General features: G+C 36.3%; 1 protein-coding gene across 7 annotated transcripts in view; it reads left to right on the forward strand.

Moving 5' to 3' along the window:
* TBC1D12 (TBC1 domain family member 12) overlaps positions 1-20,636 on the forward strand; it is a 113,603-nt gene that overhangs the window by 88,168 nt on the left and 4,799 nt on the right. For 6 of the 7 annotated variants that reach the window (XM_005657433.3, XM_021074011.1, XM_021074014.1 and 3 more), the window contains 7 exons: positions 3,884-3,966; positions 6,517-6,634; positions 8,149-8,255; positions 14,962-15,042; positions 17,036-17,124; positions 18,098-18,169; positions 20,351-20,479. In XM_005657433.3, the coding sequence (XP_005657490.1) occupies positions 3,884-3,966; positions 6,517-6,634; positions 8,149-8,255; positions 14,962-15,042; positions 17,036-17,124; positions 18,098-18,169; positions 20,351-20,479 (679 nt within the window). The remainder of the gene's footprint in view (positions 1-3,883; positions 3,967-6,516; positions 6,635-8,148; positions 8,256-14,961; positions 15,043-17,035; positions 17,125-18,097; positions 18,170-20,350; positions 20,480-20,636) is intronic. The other variant, XM_021074013.1, reaches the window with a different exon arrangement.

The raw sequence follows: 20,636 nt of genomic DNA on the forward strand, positions 1-20,636 counted from the left end.
CCCAACCGCTCTCTTCTGTCTTAGCTTTTTTTTCTTTTTTTCTTTTTAGGGCTGCACCTGCAGCATATGGAAGTTTCCAGGCTAGGGGTCGAGTAGGAGTTATAGTTGCTGGCCTACACAACAGCCAGAGCAACTCGGGATCTGAGCCTCATCTGAGACCTCCAGAACTCATGGCAATGCCAGATCCCAGACCCACTACACTGTAGCTTGTGGCAACGCCAGATCCTTTAACCCACTGAGCAGGGCCAAGGAGTGAACCTTCATCCTCGTGGATAATAGTCAGATTCTTAACCGCTGAGCCACAACGAAACTCCAATATTATATTCTTTTAATACCTAATATAATGTCTTAAATTCTTCCCTTCCCATTTCTGCCCTTCCTGTCTTAGCTTTCCACAAAGCTGCTGCTCTTCAAAATATAGTCTCTGATTTATTATCAATCAAAACACACTTGGTTTTCCTCATGTTCCATCTGTTTAGGGTTCATTAAGCTTAATGTGTCTGTGCATTTTTAGTTTTCTGTCAATTTTGCAAAAATTTTAGCCTTTATTTCATCAGCAGTTTTTTGTTCTGCCCTCTTTCTTTTCTCCTTTTTTTTTTTTTAATTTTTATTTTTTTTTGTCTTTTTGCCATTTCTTGGGCCGCTCCCACGGCATATGGAGGTTCCCAGGCTAGGGGTCGAATCAGAGCTGTAGCCACCAGCCTATGCCAGAGCCACAGCAACGCGGGATCCGAGCCGCGTCTGCAACCTACATCCACAGCTCACGGCAACGCCGGATTGTTAACCCACTGAGCAAGGGCAGGGACCGAACCCGCAACCTCATGGTTCCTAGTCGGATTCGTTAACCACTGCACCACGACGGACACTCCTCTCTTTTCTTCTGGGATGCTCATTAAACATGTATTATATTGCTTGATATTTTTTCATGTCCCACAGCTCATTTATACCTTTACTGGGAGGGAGTATATTCTTTTCTCTCTGTGTTTAATTTAGTATAGTTTTTGTTTTGTTGTGTTGTGTATTTTTTGCCACACCTGTGGTATGTGGAAGTTCCCGGGCCTGGTATCAAACCCAAGCCACAGCAGTGACAATGCTAAAACCTTAGCTGTTAGGCCACCAGGGAACTCCCATTTTGTATAATTTTGTATTATTATATCTTAAAGTTCACCTATATTTTTTCTTCTGTAGTAGTATATTATTTGCTGTAAATCCTATTTTTTAATTTATCATTTTAGAAATTTTCGGCTCTAGACATTTGATTTGGATCCTGAGTTTCTCGCATCATGTTCCTGCTTTCTTCTACCTTCTTGAGTATATTTATAACAGACACCAGTTTTATCATTTTGAGTTATAATCCTATTATCTGACATTTCTGTACTATTTCTGTTGATGGATTTTTCTACTCATTATGGTTTGTATTTTCCTTGTTCTTTACATACCTGGTAATTTTTATTGGACACTAGATAGTGTGTTTTTACATGGTTAGAGCTAATTTATCCTTACTACAGAGCCAGTACCCTAAGGACTCCACTTGATACCCTATGTATGAGAAGGTCTTTCTACTTGTATGGATCAGGCCAGTGTGGTTTTGAGGATGTTGCACCTATTTCTTTCTGGTGTTTCTTTCCTTGAACACCATAATTTAATCACGCATGTGCATGGATCAGTACTCATTCAAAGCCTCTGCAGCTCCCTTCTCTCTGGTACTCTGAGATGCAAATTCTAGCTATCTTGGACTCCCCAACTTCAAACTGTTTCCTCAACTCACCAAGACTGGTGGGCTCTGTATTGAAATTCCCTCCCAGCACTGAGACCTGGAAACTCCAGGCTATAAGGTCAGGCAGAGTTAACCTTGTTTGTTTCCTTTCTCATAAGGACTACTGTCTTGTGCTGCCTTTTGTCCAATGTCTAAAAACTGTTGTTTATTTTGTCTAATGAATTAAAAGGGTAAACCTGATATCTCATTCCATGTGGCCTGAAAACAGAAATCTTAACCCTTATTCTTCCTTGCTACACATACCCCAACATGAGAAGAGAAAAAGTAGTACAATATATAATTTGAAAGTTTTTCACGTACCTTTTCTCACCTGGCCTATTGACAGTAATTTTAAAAACTGATTCCAAAAGCTGAACATTTTTATGATATATTTGGATATGTGTTAATACTGAAATGTATTTCTTTTTTCACAGTCATCTATCTAAATCACTGCCTCTGTGAAGCCTTTGACTTTATAAACCAGAACATAGTATATATGCAAGTGAATACTTGATTAATCATCAAATTTTTATTTAGAGTGTTATCTTAAAACCCTAGTAAGTGTAAAGCATCTTTTTATAAAAGTATACCTGTACTTACATTATGATCCAGGAATTCTACTCCTAGGTATTTACCCTGAGAAATGAATGCAGATACCCACATTTGAATATTTATAGTGGCTTTTATTCATAGTAGCTCCTAATTGGAAATAATCTAAATGTCCATCCACATACATAAATGGAATACTATTCACTAGTTAAGAGGAATACATCACTAATGCACAGGACAACATGGATTAATATGAGCAGAAAAAGCCAGGCACAGAAAAATTTACATCAAATTCTTTGAAGACAACTAACTCATCTATCGTGATACAAAATAAATATGTTATGCTTAAGGTAAAGGTGAGTAAGTATTAAATGTAAAGAGGTCAAAAAGAATCTTAGAATGATGAAAACATTCTATATATATTTTTCTTCTTTTTAGGACCGTACCTGCGGCACATGGAAGTTCTCAGCCTAGGGGTTGAATTGGAGCTGCTGCTTCCAGCCTACACCATAGCCACAGCAATGCCAGATCCAGGCTGTGACCACAGCTTGTGGCAATGCCAAATCCTTAATCCACTGAGTGAGGCCAGGGATTGAACCCACATCCTCAAAGATACTAGTCAGATTCTTAACACTCTGAGCCACAATGGGAACTCTGAGAACATTCTATATCTTGATTGGTGTGTTGTTTGCACAGGTATATACATTTGTCAAAACTCATCAGACTTTACTCTTAAAATATGTTTGCCCATTTCGTATGAAATTATAACTCAAAGGAGTTTCTGCTATGGCAAAATGGGATCAGTCAGGACAGGGGTTTGATCCCAGGCCTGGCACAGTGGGTTAAAGGATCCATTGTTGCCACAACTGCAGCATAGGTCGCAGTTGTGGCCCAGATCTAATCCCTAGCCTGGGAACTCCATTTGCTGAGGGGTGTCTCCCCACACAAAAAAGAAATTGTACCTCAAAGAATTTGCCAAAAAACAAAAAACAAAAAAACTATACTAAGTGGGTTTTATTTATTTATTTTTATTTATTTATTTTTTTGCCTTTTCTAGGGTAGCACCCTTGGCATATGGAGGTTCCCAGGCTAGGGGTCTAATCAGAGCTGTAGCCGCTGACCTACGCCAGAGCCACAGCAACTCGGAATCTGAGCCGTGTCTGCAACCTACACCACAGCTCACAGCAATGCCAGATCCTTAACCCACTGAGCAAGGCCAGGGATAGAACCTGCAACCTCATGGTTCCTAGTCGAATTCGTTAACCACTGAGCCACGACAGGAACTCCTAAGTGGATTTTAATATCCTAGAATTATTGGCTAAAATCTGACGTTTTAAAAAAATGTATAACAAATATATATGGAATGTATATACACACACATATGTATAACAAATACTGGTAGCCTGGATTCCAAATCTTTTCTAAGATACAGAATTCTTTTCAGTTTTTACTTTCTTGGTGTATGAAATGTGAAGGTTAGATTAGTAATTCTTTGTATCTGGCCAAAAAGGAAAGAAGACAGGAAACTTAGTAAGTTATAGTCTTTTAAAAATTGACTTAAAAATTTTTTTTCTTCAGAAATCTACCTGCCAAATCTATGGAAGAAGCTTTACGTCACCGACAAGAATATGATGAGATGGTGGCTGAGGCTAAAAAACGAGGTACAAAATTGAATTCCAATTTATTTAATTTACTGATGTCAGTAGGAAATTAACCTATTAGTTAATTTCAGCAGGATGGCAGATGGTGAAATTGATCAAGTCTGTCTTTAAGATGATGCTGATTTCTTATTTTTTGAACTAAATTTTTTCCTAAAGATAAATAAAATGTCATACTAGAATCAGAGTTTTTCTATAAGTACTTTTACAAAACTAATCTGAGGAGAAAGGCAGCAAACTATCTAGGAGAGAACTTTGTAATTGCAGTTATAAACCTTGGACTACTACTTCTAGTATCTTAATTTATAAATGGGGATATTATTCATGAACTTATTCATGAAATTCACTTCTTTTACATTAGGTTTTTGGTATTTTTAATTTAATAATTTTAACATTTTATAGTAATTTCCTATATGGTTCTGAGAATATGTTTTGGAAGTAAAATTTGCTTTTGTGACTTAGGAAGTTTCTCTAGAGTCCCAGTTGTGTGTGTTATTGGGACAGGTACATAAATGTGTACTCCTATGTGTATAAATTCACACACTTATTCATTCTCTCTTCCAACCAACAATAAGACATAAGGTAACCTAATATTTATTTACTATGTGCTATTAGTTTAGGATACATTTCTAGAAAATATTACGTAGTTATATATATTTTTAGACATATGCTTTTATTAACAACTGATATTTTTTTCCTTTGACTTAAGTGACCGGAATATTGTGTAGTATACAGTTCTACATTGTGGCACTACTTTGGAAGTGCAGTGAATTCTTTAATGTTATAGTACACCTAGGATATCTAAGGCCAGTCTTTCTAAAAGGCCTAACCATGTAAACATTGCTTAAGTTTATTTTACCATACAGAATTAGAAATATTTCTAGCAGGCCCAACAAATTTTAATTGACTCTTAACATTGATTTTATTGTTTGATAATATTTAAGATAGTTACTGATAAATTAGACGATCCTAACAAGCTGCTGTGATAGAAGTAACATTGAATTGGGAAATCAGAAGGTCAAAGCTTTAATCCTGTTTGACACTACCAGGATGTGACACTCTCAACAGACTTAATATTAGTTTCCTCATCTGTAAAGTGTGTGTGTGTGAGAAAGGGGAGAGGAGGTGGGCAGGTCAACTACATCTGGGCTTTCATGACCCTCAGTCAACACTTTTTTTTAAGCAGTGGAACCCTCTCTAAAGGACTCCTTCATAGAATCTGAATACATAAATAAAACGAAATAGAGCTGCTTACTTGCCCCCTTAAGATGGTAGATCCTTTTTTTTTTTCTTAAATAATGGTGATTTTTATTTTTTTCCATTATAGCTGGTTTACAGTGTTCTGTCCATAGTAGATACTTTTTGAGTCATATGTGAAACACAATTAGAAAACAGTTTGGCTAGTTGATCTCTGAAGTCTCTACTCATTCTAAAATTCATTCGCTCTCTCTAGATATACTTCTCTACTTTTGGTCTTTTTGTCTTTTTAAGGCCATGTCCATGGCATATGGAGGTTCCCAGGCTAGGGGTCCAATCGGAGCTGTAGCCACCAGCCTATGCCAGAGCCACAGCAGCACAGGATCCGAGGCGCGTCTGCAACCTGCACCACAGCTCACAGCAATGCCAGATCCTTAACCCACTAAACGAGGCCAGGGATCAAACCCTCGTCCTCATGGATGCTAGCAGGGTTTGTTAACTGCTGAGCCGCGATGGGAACTCCCTATTTTTGAAGCATCTCTTATTCCAGTATTGTGACCTGTGACTTGATCTTCAGAGGGGTGTTTTATGTTTGTGTTTTAGGGGGATTTAAAATTTTGAATCTAATTAGTAAACCGAAACATCCTACTAAAAAGAGTCACTATAGTGCTGTTGGCAAAATCTTTTTTTTTTTTTTTTCTTTCACTTTTTAGGGCTACAACTGTGGCATATGGAAGTTCTCAGGCTAGGGGTTGAATTGGAGTTATAGTTGCCACAGCAACAAGGGATCCGAGCTGCGCCTGCAACTTAACACCACAGATCACAGCAATGCTAGATCCTTAACCCACTGAGCGAGGCTGGGGTTTGAACCCACATCCTCATGGATACTAGTTTGGGCTTGTTACCACTGAGCCACAATGGGAACTTCCATTTTTTAATGTCATGTGGTTTTATGTGGGGAAATTCATGAACTCCATGTATGAAAAAAGTATTGATTAATTACAGTTTGTTTTTATATGGTTAATTTAACTGAAAAATTTCAGTTCATTAAGTATAAATATACTATGTGATATAGTAATCTACTTAAGTTATTTTTCTGAGTTTTGTTCCATTTATTTTTGTAGAATAAAAGATTATTTTAAAATTATGTTAAGTTCATTTTCTTTCTTTTTTTCCCTTAGTTCCCTCATTTCTTCTTCTTCTCCTTTCCTCGGCTTCCTCCTTTCTTTCTTTCTGTTCTTCCTTCCTGTTATCAGAATATTCTTTTTGAGAAAGCCTCTTTTGTAGACTTAGAAGGAGAAGAGCATTTTGATGTAGCTCTTTTGTATTGAAATAACTTTTACTTGTTTAAAACAGAAATTAAAGAAGCACATAAAAGAAAAAAAATAATGAAAGAACGATTTAAACAGGAAGAAAACATTGCAAGTGCAATGGTAATTTGGATCAATGAAATACTACCCAATTGGGAAGTAATGTAAGTAAGCAGACGTTTCCTGAATTCCAGTCTGTCTCCAAAGATCTCATGTTTCCAATTCTATATTTTTTTTATGATTTCTAGCATGTGTCTTATGTTTTGGCTAAATTATACTATCAACTAATGTCTAAAAAATCTCTTACCTCTGTGCTTTGCTTTTGTGAATTCCTTAGTCTCTAATACTTACTTCCCTTACTGACCATCCTCTTTGCCTGTCAAAATTTTACGTATCATTTGAGACCCATCTGAAATACTGCTTAATCCATGAAACTTTTTTTTTCTTGCATTTTTTTTTTTTTTAGGGCCAAATCCATGGCATATGGAAGTTCCCAGACTAGAGATTGGATTAAAGCTACAGCTGCTGCCCTACACCACAGCAGCAGCAAGGCCAGATCCAAGCTGCGTCTGTGACCTACAGCATAGCTCACGGTAACGCTGGATCGCTGACCCAGTGCATGAGGCCAGGGATTGAACCTGAATCCTCATGGATACTAGTCGGATTTGTTTCTGCTGTGCCACAACAGGAACTCCCCATGAAACTTTTAATTTCCTCAGTTACTATATTTTCTTAATTCTAACACATCATCTGTTGCAAGATGTACTCTTGATGTAAAGCAGGTTTTTTGGCAAAGAAAATATTAAATGTTTACATTCATTGTAATATGTATTTATTAAATGTTCAATAGTAAAGTGACTTTTAATAAGCTTCTCTCATAATTAAGATAATATGATATATATAATCTTTCCCTTCTATAATGTCCCATTATACTTTGAGGCTAATACACTTCTTGCCTTACTTTGCCTTTTACTTTTTGATAATATTTTTGTATATACCTTATTTTTCCTCCAGACTGGAGGGTAGGAGAGGTTTTCTGCAATGCCTAGTTAGGATATGCATTGGGAATTTGTCGAATATCAGTACAGTGTGACAGAAACTATATTAGGCTCTTTATCCAAGTAATCACATTTGAGTCTTAAAATTTTTACTCCCATTTATCTTATGGGGGAGCTCAAAGAGAGGTTAAGTGATTTGCCCAAGGTTGTACAATTAATGAATGGTTAACCGGATTTGAACTCAGGTCTGTTTGACTCTAAAGCCCACACTTCTTTCAGTAGACTCTGCTGCCTCTCAAAGACTAGGGCTTTACCCATAGTAAATGCTTTGTGATTTTGTTTTGGTACTGAATTGACAATGTTTTTATGTTCCTTTTATCCTGTTTTTAAAAAATTGTCGCCATGAATATGATTGTTCCATTGTATCTTTACTGTAAGTGGCAGCTATAGAAGGCAGTTCCCTTCAAATTGCTACTGTCCCTCCCTAAGGTACTATATGTATTTTTTTTAGGCTTTTTTTGCCTACAACCATGAACTCCAGGAAAGAGTACATCACTTAACTCTCTGTGTTCTGAAAAATAATTCAGTAACGTGGCCATAGACTAGGTAAACCATCATGCAACTAGTCTTTTTGGTATAAAAAGTAACTTTCTCCTTTTTTTCTCCCCCTTTAATTCTAGGCGTAGTACCAGAAGAGTTCGAGAATTGTGGTGGCAGGGATTGCCCCCTAGTGTTCGTGGGAAAGTATGGAGTCTAGCTGTAGGAAATGAACTAAATATCACTCCTGGTTTGTATTCTATATTCAGTTACTCCCACACATGCAAAAAGCCATCTTCAGAGTTACAAAATAGACTAATAGATTGGCCATTTGAAAAAGTGCTATCATATATGTCATTTTAAGAACATGCTTCATTCCCTACCCTCTAAAATCCGGTATGATTTAATAAGTAAATTAACTATATTTTCGTATTACATAAACAAGATGGGTGATTTTTCCTTACTTTATAACCATCAATAATAATCTTGACATCCAAATATCTTAACTGTAGGTAACTTTTAAAATTTCTGGTATTCTAGGTAGAAATAGATGAATAAGAATATATAAGGAAAAATAAAATAGTCTAGTTGTGGAAAAGTTTCCTCTTTAAGAAAACATATGTAATTGGAAGAAGGCTAGAAATTTATTTTCCTTCCTCTCTACCCAAACCAGTTATTTTGGAGTATTTTTATTTAAAAATTTTAAAGTTTAAAAAAACAAAACAAAGTAAGAGATTATTATTGTTTTTAATTTTCTTAAGTTTTTTAAAAACTTGACATATAGGAATAAAATGTAGAGGTGAAGTATTTGATGAACTTAAAAAAAATTAGGTAAAATAAAGAGAGTAAAAAAATAGGGTAAAAATAGTTGACAATAAAAGATGCTAAATGATCTCATAATGGTAATGCTAGACCAAGCCACCATAGAAAGACTTAGGGACTCTAGTATAATAATGTCAATAATACATTGTTACCTAAAATTTCGTTCGCATATTTATTGAAAAAAAGGGCAAGCAATAGTAAAATACTAACTACGTGTTTCTTCCCCCTCTTCCATTCAAATCCTGCTTTTGATCCTACTATAGGTACAGGTTAACAATTTGGTGTATGTTTTTCCAGATCTTTTTTTCTGTGCACATAAAAAAGTGTACATCTTCAGATGATAATTTTTAAGGCTTCTCTTTTTCTTCTTTATATTTTCTCTCCCATAAACTATCTGAACATCCTTCCATGTCTTACATACAGGTATAATTATATACACTGTAGCTGTATTGTATTCCACAGTTTGGCCAAACTGGAATTTATTTAACCGTTTTCCTGGTGGTCACTAATTCAAAGACATGTATGTTAAAACAGCATCAAGATACTGTTTTCTTACTCCTCAAATGTAACTAAAATTAATGAAAATTATCCACAGAGGGTATGACTGAAAATGATTTTAGAAGTTTTTTTTTGATGATTTTTATTTTTTTCCATTATAGCTGGTTTACAGTGTTCTGTCACCTTGCTGTACAGTAGAAAATTGACAGAACACTGATTTTAGAAATATCTACCAGAACGTCCAAAAAATGTAACCTTTGACCCATTTATTCCAGTTCTAACACTGTAAGTTAATAAATAATCAGGATTGGGTACAAAAGCTTTTCTGCAAGGATATTCATTAGCAATCAGCACTACATATAGTTTTACAGAAATTGTAACAAAAATCTAAATGTTTATCTAGTCTTAAAAGTGATGCCAACTTTTAGTAGCGTGATCATGTATGGTTTATAAAATTGATTTTCACAAATACCCTGTAATGGGCATATCGCTCTTTAATTTTATTTTCTTTTTATGGCCTCACTCATGGCATATAGAAGTTCTCAAGCTAGGGACTGAATCTGACCCACAGCTGTGACCTACATCACAGCTGCAGCAATGCTAGATCCTTTAACCCACTGTGCCAGGCTGGGGCTGAACCTGCACCTCCACAGCAAACTGAGCCATGCAGTACAGATTCTTAACCCTCTGTACCACAGCAGGAACTCCTAAACATGTCATTTTTAACTCAACTTTTTTTTTTCAATTAAAAAAATTAGAATTTAGGAGTTCCCATTGTGGTTCAGTGGGTTAAGAATCCAACATAGTGTCTGTGAGGATGCAGGTTCAATCCCTGGCTTTGCTCAGTGGGTTAATGATCCAGTGTTGCCACAAATTGTGGCATAGGTTGCAGATGTGGCTCAGATCCAGCATTGCCACAGCTGTGGCATAGGCCAGCAGCTGCAGCTCCAATTCCGCCCCTACCCTAGGAACTTCCATATGCCACAGGTATGGCCATAAACAGGTAAAGAAAATCAGATTTTAAAGGAAGGATTGAGTTTTAAATTAAGCTTAGAATACATATTGTATTAGTTCAAAGTCTTAGGAATTGGTTTTACATATAGGTGAGATGATGGAGTTTTGGTGTCTGAAGTTTTGTTTGCAGTTTTGTTGAGAACTTCGGCTTTACAGTGTTAGGTATCCTGATAGTTAATTGGTTAAGTTGTTATTAACCTTTTGCGATACTGTAGTCAAAAAGTTCTTTTTAAAGCTCGAAATTTATAAGGTTTGTAAAAATAACTGGATCATTTATTTTCAAAGTAATTTTAGCTTCTCTCTACTGAATAATTACGTATTCAGGAGGAAATGGGTATGCACTCTCTTCTTTTTCATTAGTGGTGGAAAAGAAGTTGAATGTCAATCAAAGTAAATTTACTTTTGATAACTTTCACTTTCAGTGGCTCTAATAGTTTGACTCTTTTCCTGTTGTATTTGTTTTACTCAAATTTATCACTGTTAGAGAAAAGTAACTAAAAAAAAGGGTTCTAAAGTCCCTCAAATATGGTTCAAATCTTGGTCATCCCGCTATATATTAGGTTTGTGACCTTGGGCAAATTACTTAACATCTAGAAGTCTTAGTTTTCTTTATCTGTAAGTGGAGTAAGATTATTAGCTATTTCAAAGGAGTGTTTTTATAGTTGTTTGTGATAATGAATATAAAATTATAATGAAAGTGAAATTTATTGAGAGTGTTTTATACAGTGCCATTATTTTCAGAAAATCAGAAGGTGAAACATGCGCCTATCTCAAAGCATTCTCTGTTCAAGTATGAGGTACTTCTGTAAGCTCTACATTTGTAGATAGAAAATAAAATGTGTGACATGCACAGTCAAGCATGGAATTGAGCTGAGCTGCAGGTCTTCCCACTGTAGATAAGTACTGTAAATCTTTTCTGGAGAGATGTACTTTGATGTTTTGAAATGCATTGCCACATTCTTATTATTGGATCAATTTAGTGACTTCCAAAGGTGAGCCTTTTTTTTCAAGACAATTTTGAAATTTGAGTGGAATATTGAAACTGGACTGGAGTTCCCATTATGGCTTAGCAGAAACAAATCTGAATAGCATCCATGAGGACACAGGTTCAATCCCTGGGCTCACTCAAGTGGGTTAAGGATCCAGCATTGCCGTGAGCTGTGGTGTAGGTCACAGATGTGGCTCAGATCTAGCATTTCTGTGGCTGTGGTGTGGGCGAGAGGCTACAGTTCCGATTCAACCCCTAGCTTGGGAAACTTCATGTGCTGCGGGTGCGGCCCTAAAAAAAAAAAAAAGGAAAGGAAAGAAAGAAAGAAAGAAACTGGATCTACCTTGGAATCAGTTTGAAATTAAAAAGTGTAAACTTGGAGTTCCCATTGTGGCTCAGCAGGTTAAGGACTGATGTAGTCTCCTTGAGGATGTGGGTTCAATCCCCAGTCTTGTTAAGTGGGTTAAGAAAGCTGCACCATAGGTCACAGATATGACTTGGATCTGGTGTTGCCATGGCTCTGATATAGGCCAGCAGCTGCAGCTCCAATTTGACCTCTAGCCTGGGAACTTTCCTGTGCGAAAGGTGCAGACCTAAAATGCAAAAAGAGGAGTTCTCGTCGTGGCTCAGAAGTTGATGAGTCTGACTTGGAACCATGGGGTTGCGGGATCATTCCCTGGCCTTGCTCAGTGGGTTGAGGATCCGGTGTTGCCGTGAGCTATGGTGTAGGTTGCAGACGCAGCTCGGATCCCAAGTTGCTGTGGCTCTGGCGTGGGCCAATGGCTGTAACTCTGATTCGACCCCCTAGCCTGGGAATCTCCATGTGCCTCGGAGGCGGCCCTAGAAAAAGGCAAAAAGACAAAAAAATACAAAAATAAATAAATGCAAAAAGAAAGTGCAAACTTCATTTTGATAACTGCAAACAAATTGTCTGTCTAAATTTTAAGATTATATCTACCTCATATTAAATCATTGATGGAGTTAAGCCTCAATTATTTTATAGTGATCTGGTTCCTGGCTATATACTTATGGTACAGTCATACATTGGGATAGTGTACAGTTGTTAAAAAATACTAAGGCAGATTTGTTCTACTAATGTGGAACAACTTCAGTATGATAAAGCAAGATGCAGATCAGTGCATGTAATATGTTACCGCTTTCTTTCAAGGAAGATATACATATGTATACGTTTGTGAATGCATACTTTTATCTTTAGAGCTTTGGTAAGCTCGGGTGCACTGGAGGGAAGAAAATTTATTTTTTACTCTGTATGGAATTTTTTTAAAAAATCACATTCAGAGTTCCTGTCGTGGTTCAGCAGGTTAAGGACCCAATGTTTTCTTTGTGAGGATGAGGGTTCAGTGGGTTAATGATCAGTGGGTTAATGATCCAGTGTTGCCACAAGCTGCAGGGTGGGTCGCAGATGTGGCTACTTCCATATGCCGCAGGTGTGTCCACAAGAAAAAAAAATCAAAAATCACATTCATGTATTACCTTTAAAAACAAATTTTTTAAAAAAGATTAATTGAAGCAAAAAATATTCTTAGTATTATTGTTTGGGCAAGAAATACTTTTTGCTGTTTTGTCATTGAAAAGTACTGTTTTTATGTATTTTTATATATCTGTAATGATTAGTAAAACAGTTAAAATGTGAGAATTGAGAAAAAATTTCAATTTTTTCTGTTCTTGATTTTTTAATGAGATCCTATATAAGAAACCACAGAGTGGTAGTCTCAAAAAGTGATTGGCATTTGAAGTAAAAAGACAGGTGTAGGGACTTTTTATGTAGCCCTTCTGACCAAATCTGTGTGAAGTTTGGTAGCTTTGGGTAGCTTAGGTAGTTTTGGGTAGCAATATCATAATGGAGAAACCAGTTTCAAGGGAGAAGGAAAGCAAGAACTAGCATCTGTTGAGGGTCTTTAAGGTCTTAGGAGATTTATAAATTATCTTGTTTAATAATCAGTAACCCTGTGAGTAGGTGTTATTTATCTCCAGTTTACAGATGAAGAAAGCCAAGTTCCAGAATGATCAAGTACCTTTCTTGAAGTCCCACAGGTAGTAAGTGACAGATCTGGAATTTGAATCTAGGTCTGACTCCAAGAAAATCATGTTTCTGCTATTCTACGATGGTACTGTTTTTGCGGAAGCATCTCTTCTTGCCTCTTACAGACATTTTATATTGTACCTATTTGGATGACCATTCTGCAATATTTTTCTATGCTTTCTAGTTGTGAAATGAATAGTTTTGGTAGAATCAAATACTTCAGTTTGCCACATTTTTAACAGTTTTATTAGGGTATAGTTGATTTACAATGTACCAATTTCTTCTGTACAGCAAAGTGACATTTTATATATATATATACACATACATACATACACATAACTTTTCTTAAATTATCTTCTATCATGGTCTATCCCAAAAGACTGGATAGAGTTCCCTGTGCTATAGAGTAGGACCTCATTGCTTATTCTAAATGGAATAGTTTGCATCTACTAACCTATCTCACTCACTCCCCTCCCCCTTGACTATCACAAATCTGTCCTCTGTGTCAGTGAATTTGTTTCTGTTTTGTAGATAGGTGTATTTGTGCCTTATTTTAGATTCCACATGTAAATGATATCATGTAGTATTTGTCTTTCTCTTTCTGACTTCTCTTAGTATGAAAATCTCTAGTTGCATCCATATTGCTTCAAATGGCATTATTTTGTTCTTTTTTATGGCTGAGTAGTATTTCATGGTGTATATGTACCACATTTTCTTAATCCATTCATCTGTTGATGCACATTTAGGTTGCTTCCATGTCTTGGCTATTGTGAATAATGCTACAGTAAACATAGGGATTTATGTATCTTTTTCAGTTATAGTTTTGTCCAGATATATGCCCAGGAGTAGGATTGCTGGATCATATGGCAACCCTATATTTAGTTTTCTGAGGAACCTCCATACTCTTCTCCATGGTGGGTGCACCAATTTCCATTCCCATCAACAGTGTAGGAGGGTTACTTTTTCTCCACATCCTCTCTACATTTGTTATTTGTAGCCTTTTTAATGATGGTCAATTTGATGGGTGTGAGGTGATACCTCATTGTAGTTTTGATCTGCATTTCTCTAATAATTAGTGATGTTGAGCATTTTTTCATGTGCCTGTTGGCCATCTGCATGTCTTCTTTGGAGAAATGTCTATTTAGGTCTTCTACCTGTTTTTCAATTGGGTTGGTTTTTTTTGTTGTTGTATGAGTTGTTTGTATATTTTGGAGATTTAAGCCCTTGTCAGTTGCACTTTTTGCAGCTATTTTCTCCCATTCCATAGGTTGTCTTTTCATTTTGTTTATGGTTTCTTTGCTGCTTTGCAGTTTGCCACATTTTTGATGCTTGCTACACAAGGGATATCTGACCTTTTAATAGGATTTTTCTCATTATTTTTAAGAGTAAAAATAGAGGAGTTCCCATGTGGTGCAGCAGGTGAAGGATCCAGCATTGTTACTGCAATGGCTGTGGTTACTGCAGTGGTGAGGGTTCATTCCCTGGCACCAGGAACATCTGCATGCCGTGGGTGTGGCCAAAAAAAAAGTAAAAAATATGTGAATAAATTTCTTTACTATTATTTATGAATTTTTGTTCTTTTTCCCTCAGAACTTTATGAAATCTTCCTCTCAAGAGCAAAAGAACGGTGGAAAAGCTTCAGTGAAACAAGTTCAGAGAATGACATAGAAGGTGTGATAGTCTTTCTTATTAAACATTTCTGGAAATCCAATTGCTGAGATAATAGTGTAATTTTTATAGTGTGTAAGGAATTGTAATTTTCATCATAAATTACCTCATTTAATGTTAATAACTCATTAAGTAGATATTATGAACTTCACACCTCTCTTGTGACCTCTTGTCTCCTCACTCACTGACTTTAATTTATTCCCTAATATATTATTTATAATAATAAATAATCATTTTATTATTCTGGCAGAACTCCTATTTTTCAAAATTCATTTTCATTTTTTTATTTTGGCTTTTTAGAGCCACACCCACGGCATATGGAGGTTCCCAGGCTAGGGGTCCAATTGGAGCTACAGCTGCCAGCCTACACCATAGCCACAGCAACGCCAGATCCAAGATGTCTGTGACCTACACCACAGCTCATGGCAGCACCAGATCCTTAATCCACTGAGTGAGTCCAGGAATCGAACCCATAACCTCATGGTTCTCAGTTGGATTCATTTCTGCTGTGCCATGATGGGAACTCCTCAAAATTCTTTTTCTTTCTGTGTTCAGGTGATTTTTATAATCAAATTTATGAATCCTTTCTTCTTTTATATCCAGTCTATTAAATATGTCCAATGAGTCTTTAATTACAGATATTGTACTTTGTAATTCTAGAATGTTGACCGGGTTAATTTTATAGATTTATGCTCTGGAAATTCTTCATCTTTTCATCCCACACATTTCCCTTATCATTTCTTATGTTTTCTTTAACATATTTATAATAATTAATATTCACCTTTACTAATTCCAGTACTGGATTATCTGTAGGTCTGCTTCTCTTGGCTATTTTTTTCCTTGATTATAAGTCATATTTTCCTGATTCTTTGCGTACCTTAAATTTTTAAGTTGTATGTCAATAGTATGTAAAAAGAATGTATAAATTGAAGCTGATGATTCCCCCTGAAGAAGCTCACTCTTTTGTGTTAGGCAGTTGGGTTATCACCTCAGTGCAGTCAATAACTAAGTTGGGCAAGATTGCAGCTTTATTTATTATTTTTACTTTTTAGGGCCGCACCAATGGAAGTTCCCAGGCCTGCACCACAGCCACAGCAGTGCCATATCCAAGCCATGTCTGCAACCCACACCACAGCTCTTGGCAATGCCAGATTCTTAACCCACTGAGTGAGACCAGGGATCAAACCTGTATCCTCATGGATCCTAGTTGGGATCATTAACTGCTGAGCCATGAAGGGAACTCCCAAGATTGCAGCTTTAGATAGACTTAGGTCATCTTGGATTCCCTATTTGTTGATGAGAACTGAGCTATTTTGATTACAGGCCTCACTCTTCAATAAGACATTCTCCCAAGGGCCATGTGATTTGGGGTGATTGATTCTGTCTTTCCTGCCCAGCCTTCTCCATTACCCTAGCACTCAGTGAAAGTCCCACAGGAGAAATATACATTCAGGCTTCTCCAGGTTCTAGCTACCACATCAGTCTTATGTGGCCTTGACAAGCTCTTCTGGTTTCTCTTTCCCCAAGCAGAGTACCTTTGTCTATGGCAAGCATAATCCTGAGCCCATTCCCAGACCTGGCGCCTGCCCCTAGGATGAAAAAGGAAATTCTCTTTCCTTTCTGGGATTTAAATCCTCTAGACCTCTTTGTGTCCACAGCTCCCTTAAGCCTTTTTTTAAAACATGTGGCAATTGAAATTTGTTTTTTCCTATTCGTTATTGTGGGGGCGATAGTCTTATGTATATCTTGTACCTCGTATAAAATCTAGAAGCAGAAATCTTTACCATAAACCTGATAAATATATAGAAACTTTCTTAATATGAGAGGCTCTAAGTTCCAGCGAAAGCTATGTGGCATTTCTTCAAATTTATTGATTATTCAGCTTTTAACTTTCTTCAAGTAATATTATATGCTGTATGATCATTCTGTGTTTACAAGATTGAACTTGGTATATAGTCAGGTAATCACTTCAATTTTATCTTCCTGGTAAATGCAGGTGTATCTGTTGCTGATCGGGAAGCCAGTCTGGAATTAATTAAGTTGGACATATCCCGTACATTTCCATCTCTCTACATCTTTCAGAAGGTAAAGGTTTCTAACCAGCTTGTAACAACTGTTTTTCTTTTCTTTCTTTTTTCAATCCAAAGGAATAAATTCTCTAAATGCATAGCTGTAATTTTTTTTTAAAAGGCAAAGCCATAAATTGGAGAGTTCTCGTTGTGGCTCAGTGGAAACAAATCTGAGGATATGTATCCATAAGGATACCGGTTCAATTCCTGGCCTAGCCCATTGGCTCAGGGATCAGGCATTGCTGTGAACTGTGCTTTAGGCCGGCAGCTATATATCTATGGTTTAGCTCCTAGAGTGGGAGCTTCCATGTGCTGTGGGTGTGGCCCTAAAAGGTAAGAAAAAAAACCCAAAAAACAAAACAAAAAACAAAAAAAGAATTTTTGCCTAGTAAATTGTTAAAATATAGAGAAATTTGTTCCAAAATTAAACATTTTTCAGAATTACTGTTGAAATAGGAAGAAATGGTTTATTCTTTGTGCAAAGGCTGTTTTGAAGTTTCTTATACTTTATGAGGAAAGCAATGATTATATTTTATATGTATATATGATTCAAGTCTTTATTCATGGAGTTCTATCTTTAGACTGATAAAATGAGACTTAAAATGTTACCATTATGGTTAAAATTATTAATAAAACTTAATTTTGTGTAGCTTGATGGTTTTTGCTGAAATTGTATTATTTCAAATGTGAAAGAATCTGTTTTCATTATAATCTTATTTTACCAAATTGAGATGTCTTTAAAATTGCACACAAACTATATAGCTTATATTCCATCAAGTGAATTTATTTGGCTTTTTTGGTTGTCCAAAATTAAATATTTTTCTATCCATATTAGCAAACATCTTTGCAAAGTGCATTTAGAATATTTTTGACAATGATTAAATAAACTAAAACTAGTCATTAGAAAATGTAAAGTTTATGGACATGTTTTTTGAGAGTTAGAAACAATTATTTGTATAGTTTAACATTTCATTTTTCTCTCCTCTAAGGGTGGCCCATATCATGATGTCTTACATAGTATATTAGGGGCATATACATGTTACAGACCTGATGTTGGTTATGTAAGTATTTGTTTCACTATTTTTTTTTAATGTAAACATTTTGTCCATCTTATCTGATAGTATCTTACCTTGTATTAGCTCCTAAATGTCTGGGACTTCCTGTCATGGCACAGCGGAAACAAATCTGACTAGGAACCATGAGGTTGCAGGTTCGATCCCTGGCCTCGCTTAGTGGGTTAAGGATCCAGCATTGCCGTGAACTGTGGTGTAGGCCACAGATGTGGCTCAGATCTGGCATTGCTGTGGCTCTGGCATAGGCCGGCAGCTACAGCTCCAATTAGACCCCTAGCCTGGAACCTCCATATGCTGCAGGTGTGGCCCTCAAAAAAAGGACTAAATGTCTGTATCTCTGTGTTATTTTTCTTGATCCTGTCAACTTAGCCAGAAAGGAATCTTCCCATCACCTACCAGAGGCTGATTGCCACCTTTCTTGGAGGACAGGGGATTTTACCATTCACTACGTAAACTTGTACTTAGTGTCCCTGCTGTGGTGTTCTCTCCCCTTCTTTCTCACTCTCCTTTTCCTTGGTGTTCCTTCAGGGATAAACCTCTTATGTTCCGCCAGGTTGAAGGAAAAGTAGGCACCTGTCCCTCCAGGGCGGGGGTGGGGAAGATCGGCTCTTTTTACAGATTTTCATCCAATCCTAGTTTTAGCCCTAGCTTTCAACTTTAGAGATGCCTGGTCACTTTAGTGCCGGATCCAAATTTTGTGGCTGAATTACTGGCTTCCTCCTCAGTAACTATTTTAGTTCTAACATTCTTTATTTAGTTAAATTTAAATTTCTAAAATGCTATTGATGTTCTTTATCTACTGTTTACGTTATTTCCCATTCTTTGTGTCCTCCTAGGTTAATATTTAACTATTTGCTGTTATTTTAATTGGATTTGGGAGGGAAGAAAAATGTATGATCACTTTGTCATGTTTTACTAGAAATCATAAAATGTCCATCTTGCCGTTGTCTTAAAATAGAAGAATTTTAGAGATCTCACAACAGGGTGACTGATACAACTTACTCCGGTTTGTTGCATGTTCATTTTTACATTTGTTTATTCATCCATTCACACTCAACAAATATTTATTGTGTGCCTGTTGCTATATGCCAGGCTTTGTTCTAGGCATTTTATTTATTTCAGTGAACAAAAGAAAGATTCCTCCCTTTCTGATGCTTATAGTTTAGGAGGAGGCTAAACAATAAACAACAAACAAATATGTAAATCATGTGTTATATTAAAAGATGATAAGTGCTGTGGAAAAAGTATGGCATGGGATGGGGGGAAGTGAAGGTCTGAGGATGAGACAGGTTGTAGTATTAAAGATGCACTTAAGGAGAAAGTAAAAATTGAACACATAATCCAAAATAGTCTTCCCATTGCAATCTTAATTTAAACACATCTGCAAAATCCATTTTGCCATGTGTAGTGACATTTTCACAGGTTCCAGGAATTAGGACGTGGATATCTTTGTGGGCAAATTATTCTTCCTACCACAGGCTCTGTCCTTACAGAATTTACATTTTAGAAAATCAAATGGTCAATTACTCTAGAGTCTGCAAAGAGTACTCAGAAGAAGAAATTTCTTACATTATTCCCATTGTAAAACTTGTGCTCCAGCTGGGCTAGTGCTATACGTGTTTGCTCTTACATCCTTTTCCATCTTAGAGTGGTTTTTCCTCATTTCTTCCTACCTCTTTTCCAGGAATCCAGCCTCAGTATCCTAACCCCTTCAACCTCTTCTTTCTTAGAATTTCAGCAGCACTTCTCAGCGATCTCTTTTATTCTTAGGCTTCACTTTCTACCTTAGACAGATATGTTACAACAATGAATATACTCACCCAATTTTTGTTAAATTTTGTGAGTTTATACTCTGAAAGATTTCGGACTGAGAAATAATGAAAACTACATAGGACCCTGAGATGGGCTTTGGTAGCAAGTGAAAGCTGGTACTTTTTTCTTTTTTCCAAAATTGTCCCTAATACTTTTTATACCCCATGATTAAGAAAAGTAAAATTAAGGAGATTTCGTAATTTGTAGTGGTTCTCAGTATTTACCTTTGTTGGGAAATAAAAAAAAATAAGAAATCTTGGTTAATTCTACTTTGTAATTTTCCAGGAATACAATAAAGTAAACCATATAGAGTTATTATTTAAAGCACATTTTGATTAATTTCTTTTCCCTTTGAAGGTCCAAGGCATGTCCTTCATAGCAGCAGTTCTCATTCTCAACTTGGAAGAGGCAGATGCCTTCATTGCATTTGCAAATCTCCTGAATAAGCCATGCCAGTTAGCCTTTTTTCGTGTGGATCACAGCATGGTATGGACATTTGGAATGAATTGTGTTTTTCTTTGACTGTCAGTTTCTTAGTCTGAATTTTCACCTTTTAGAGTGAAAAACAGTATTTAGAAGACCAAGGTAATCTGATCTAAAACAAGCTTTTCATTGAATTATTATGAATGCTTGATGAAGATGC

This window comes from Sus scrofa, chromosome 14, assembly GCF_000003025.6.
Source record: "Sus scrofa isolate TJ Tabasco breed Duroc chromosome 14, Sscrofa11.1, whole genome shotgun sequence".
Lineage (NCBI taxonomy): Eukaryota > Metazoa > Chordata > Mammalia > Artiodactyla > Suidae > Sus > Sus scrofa.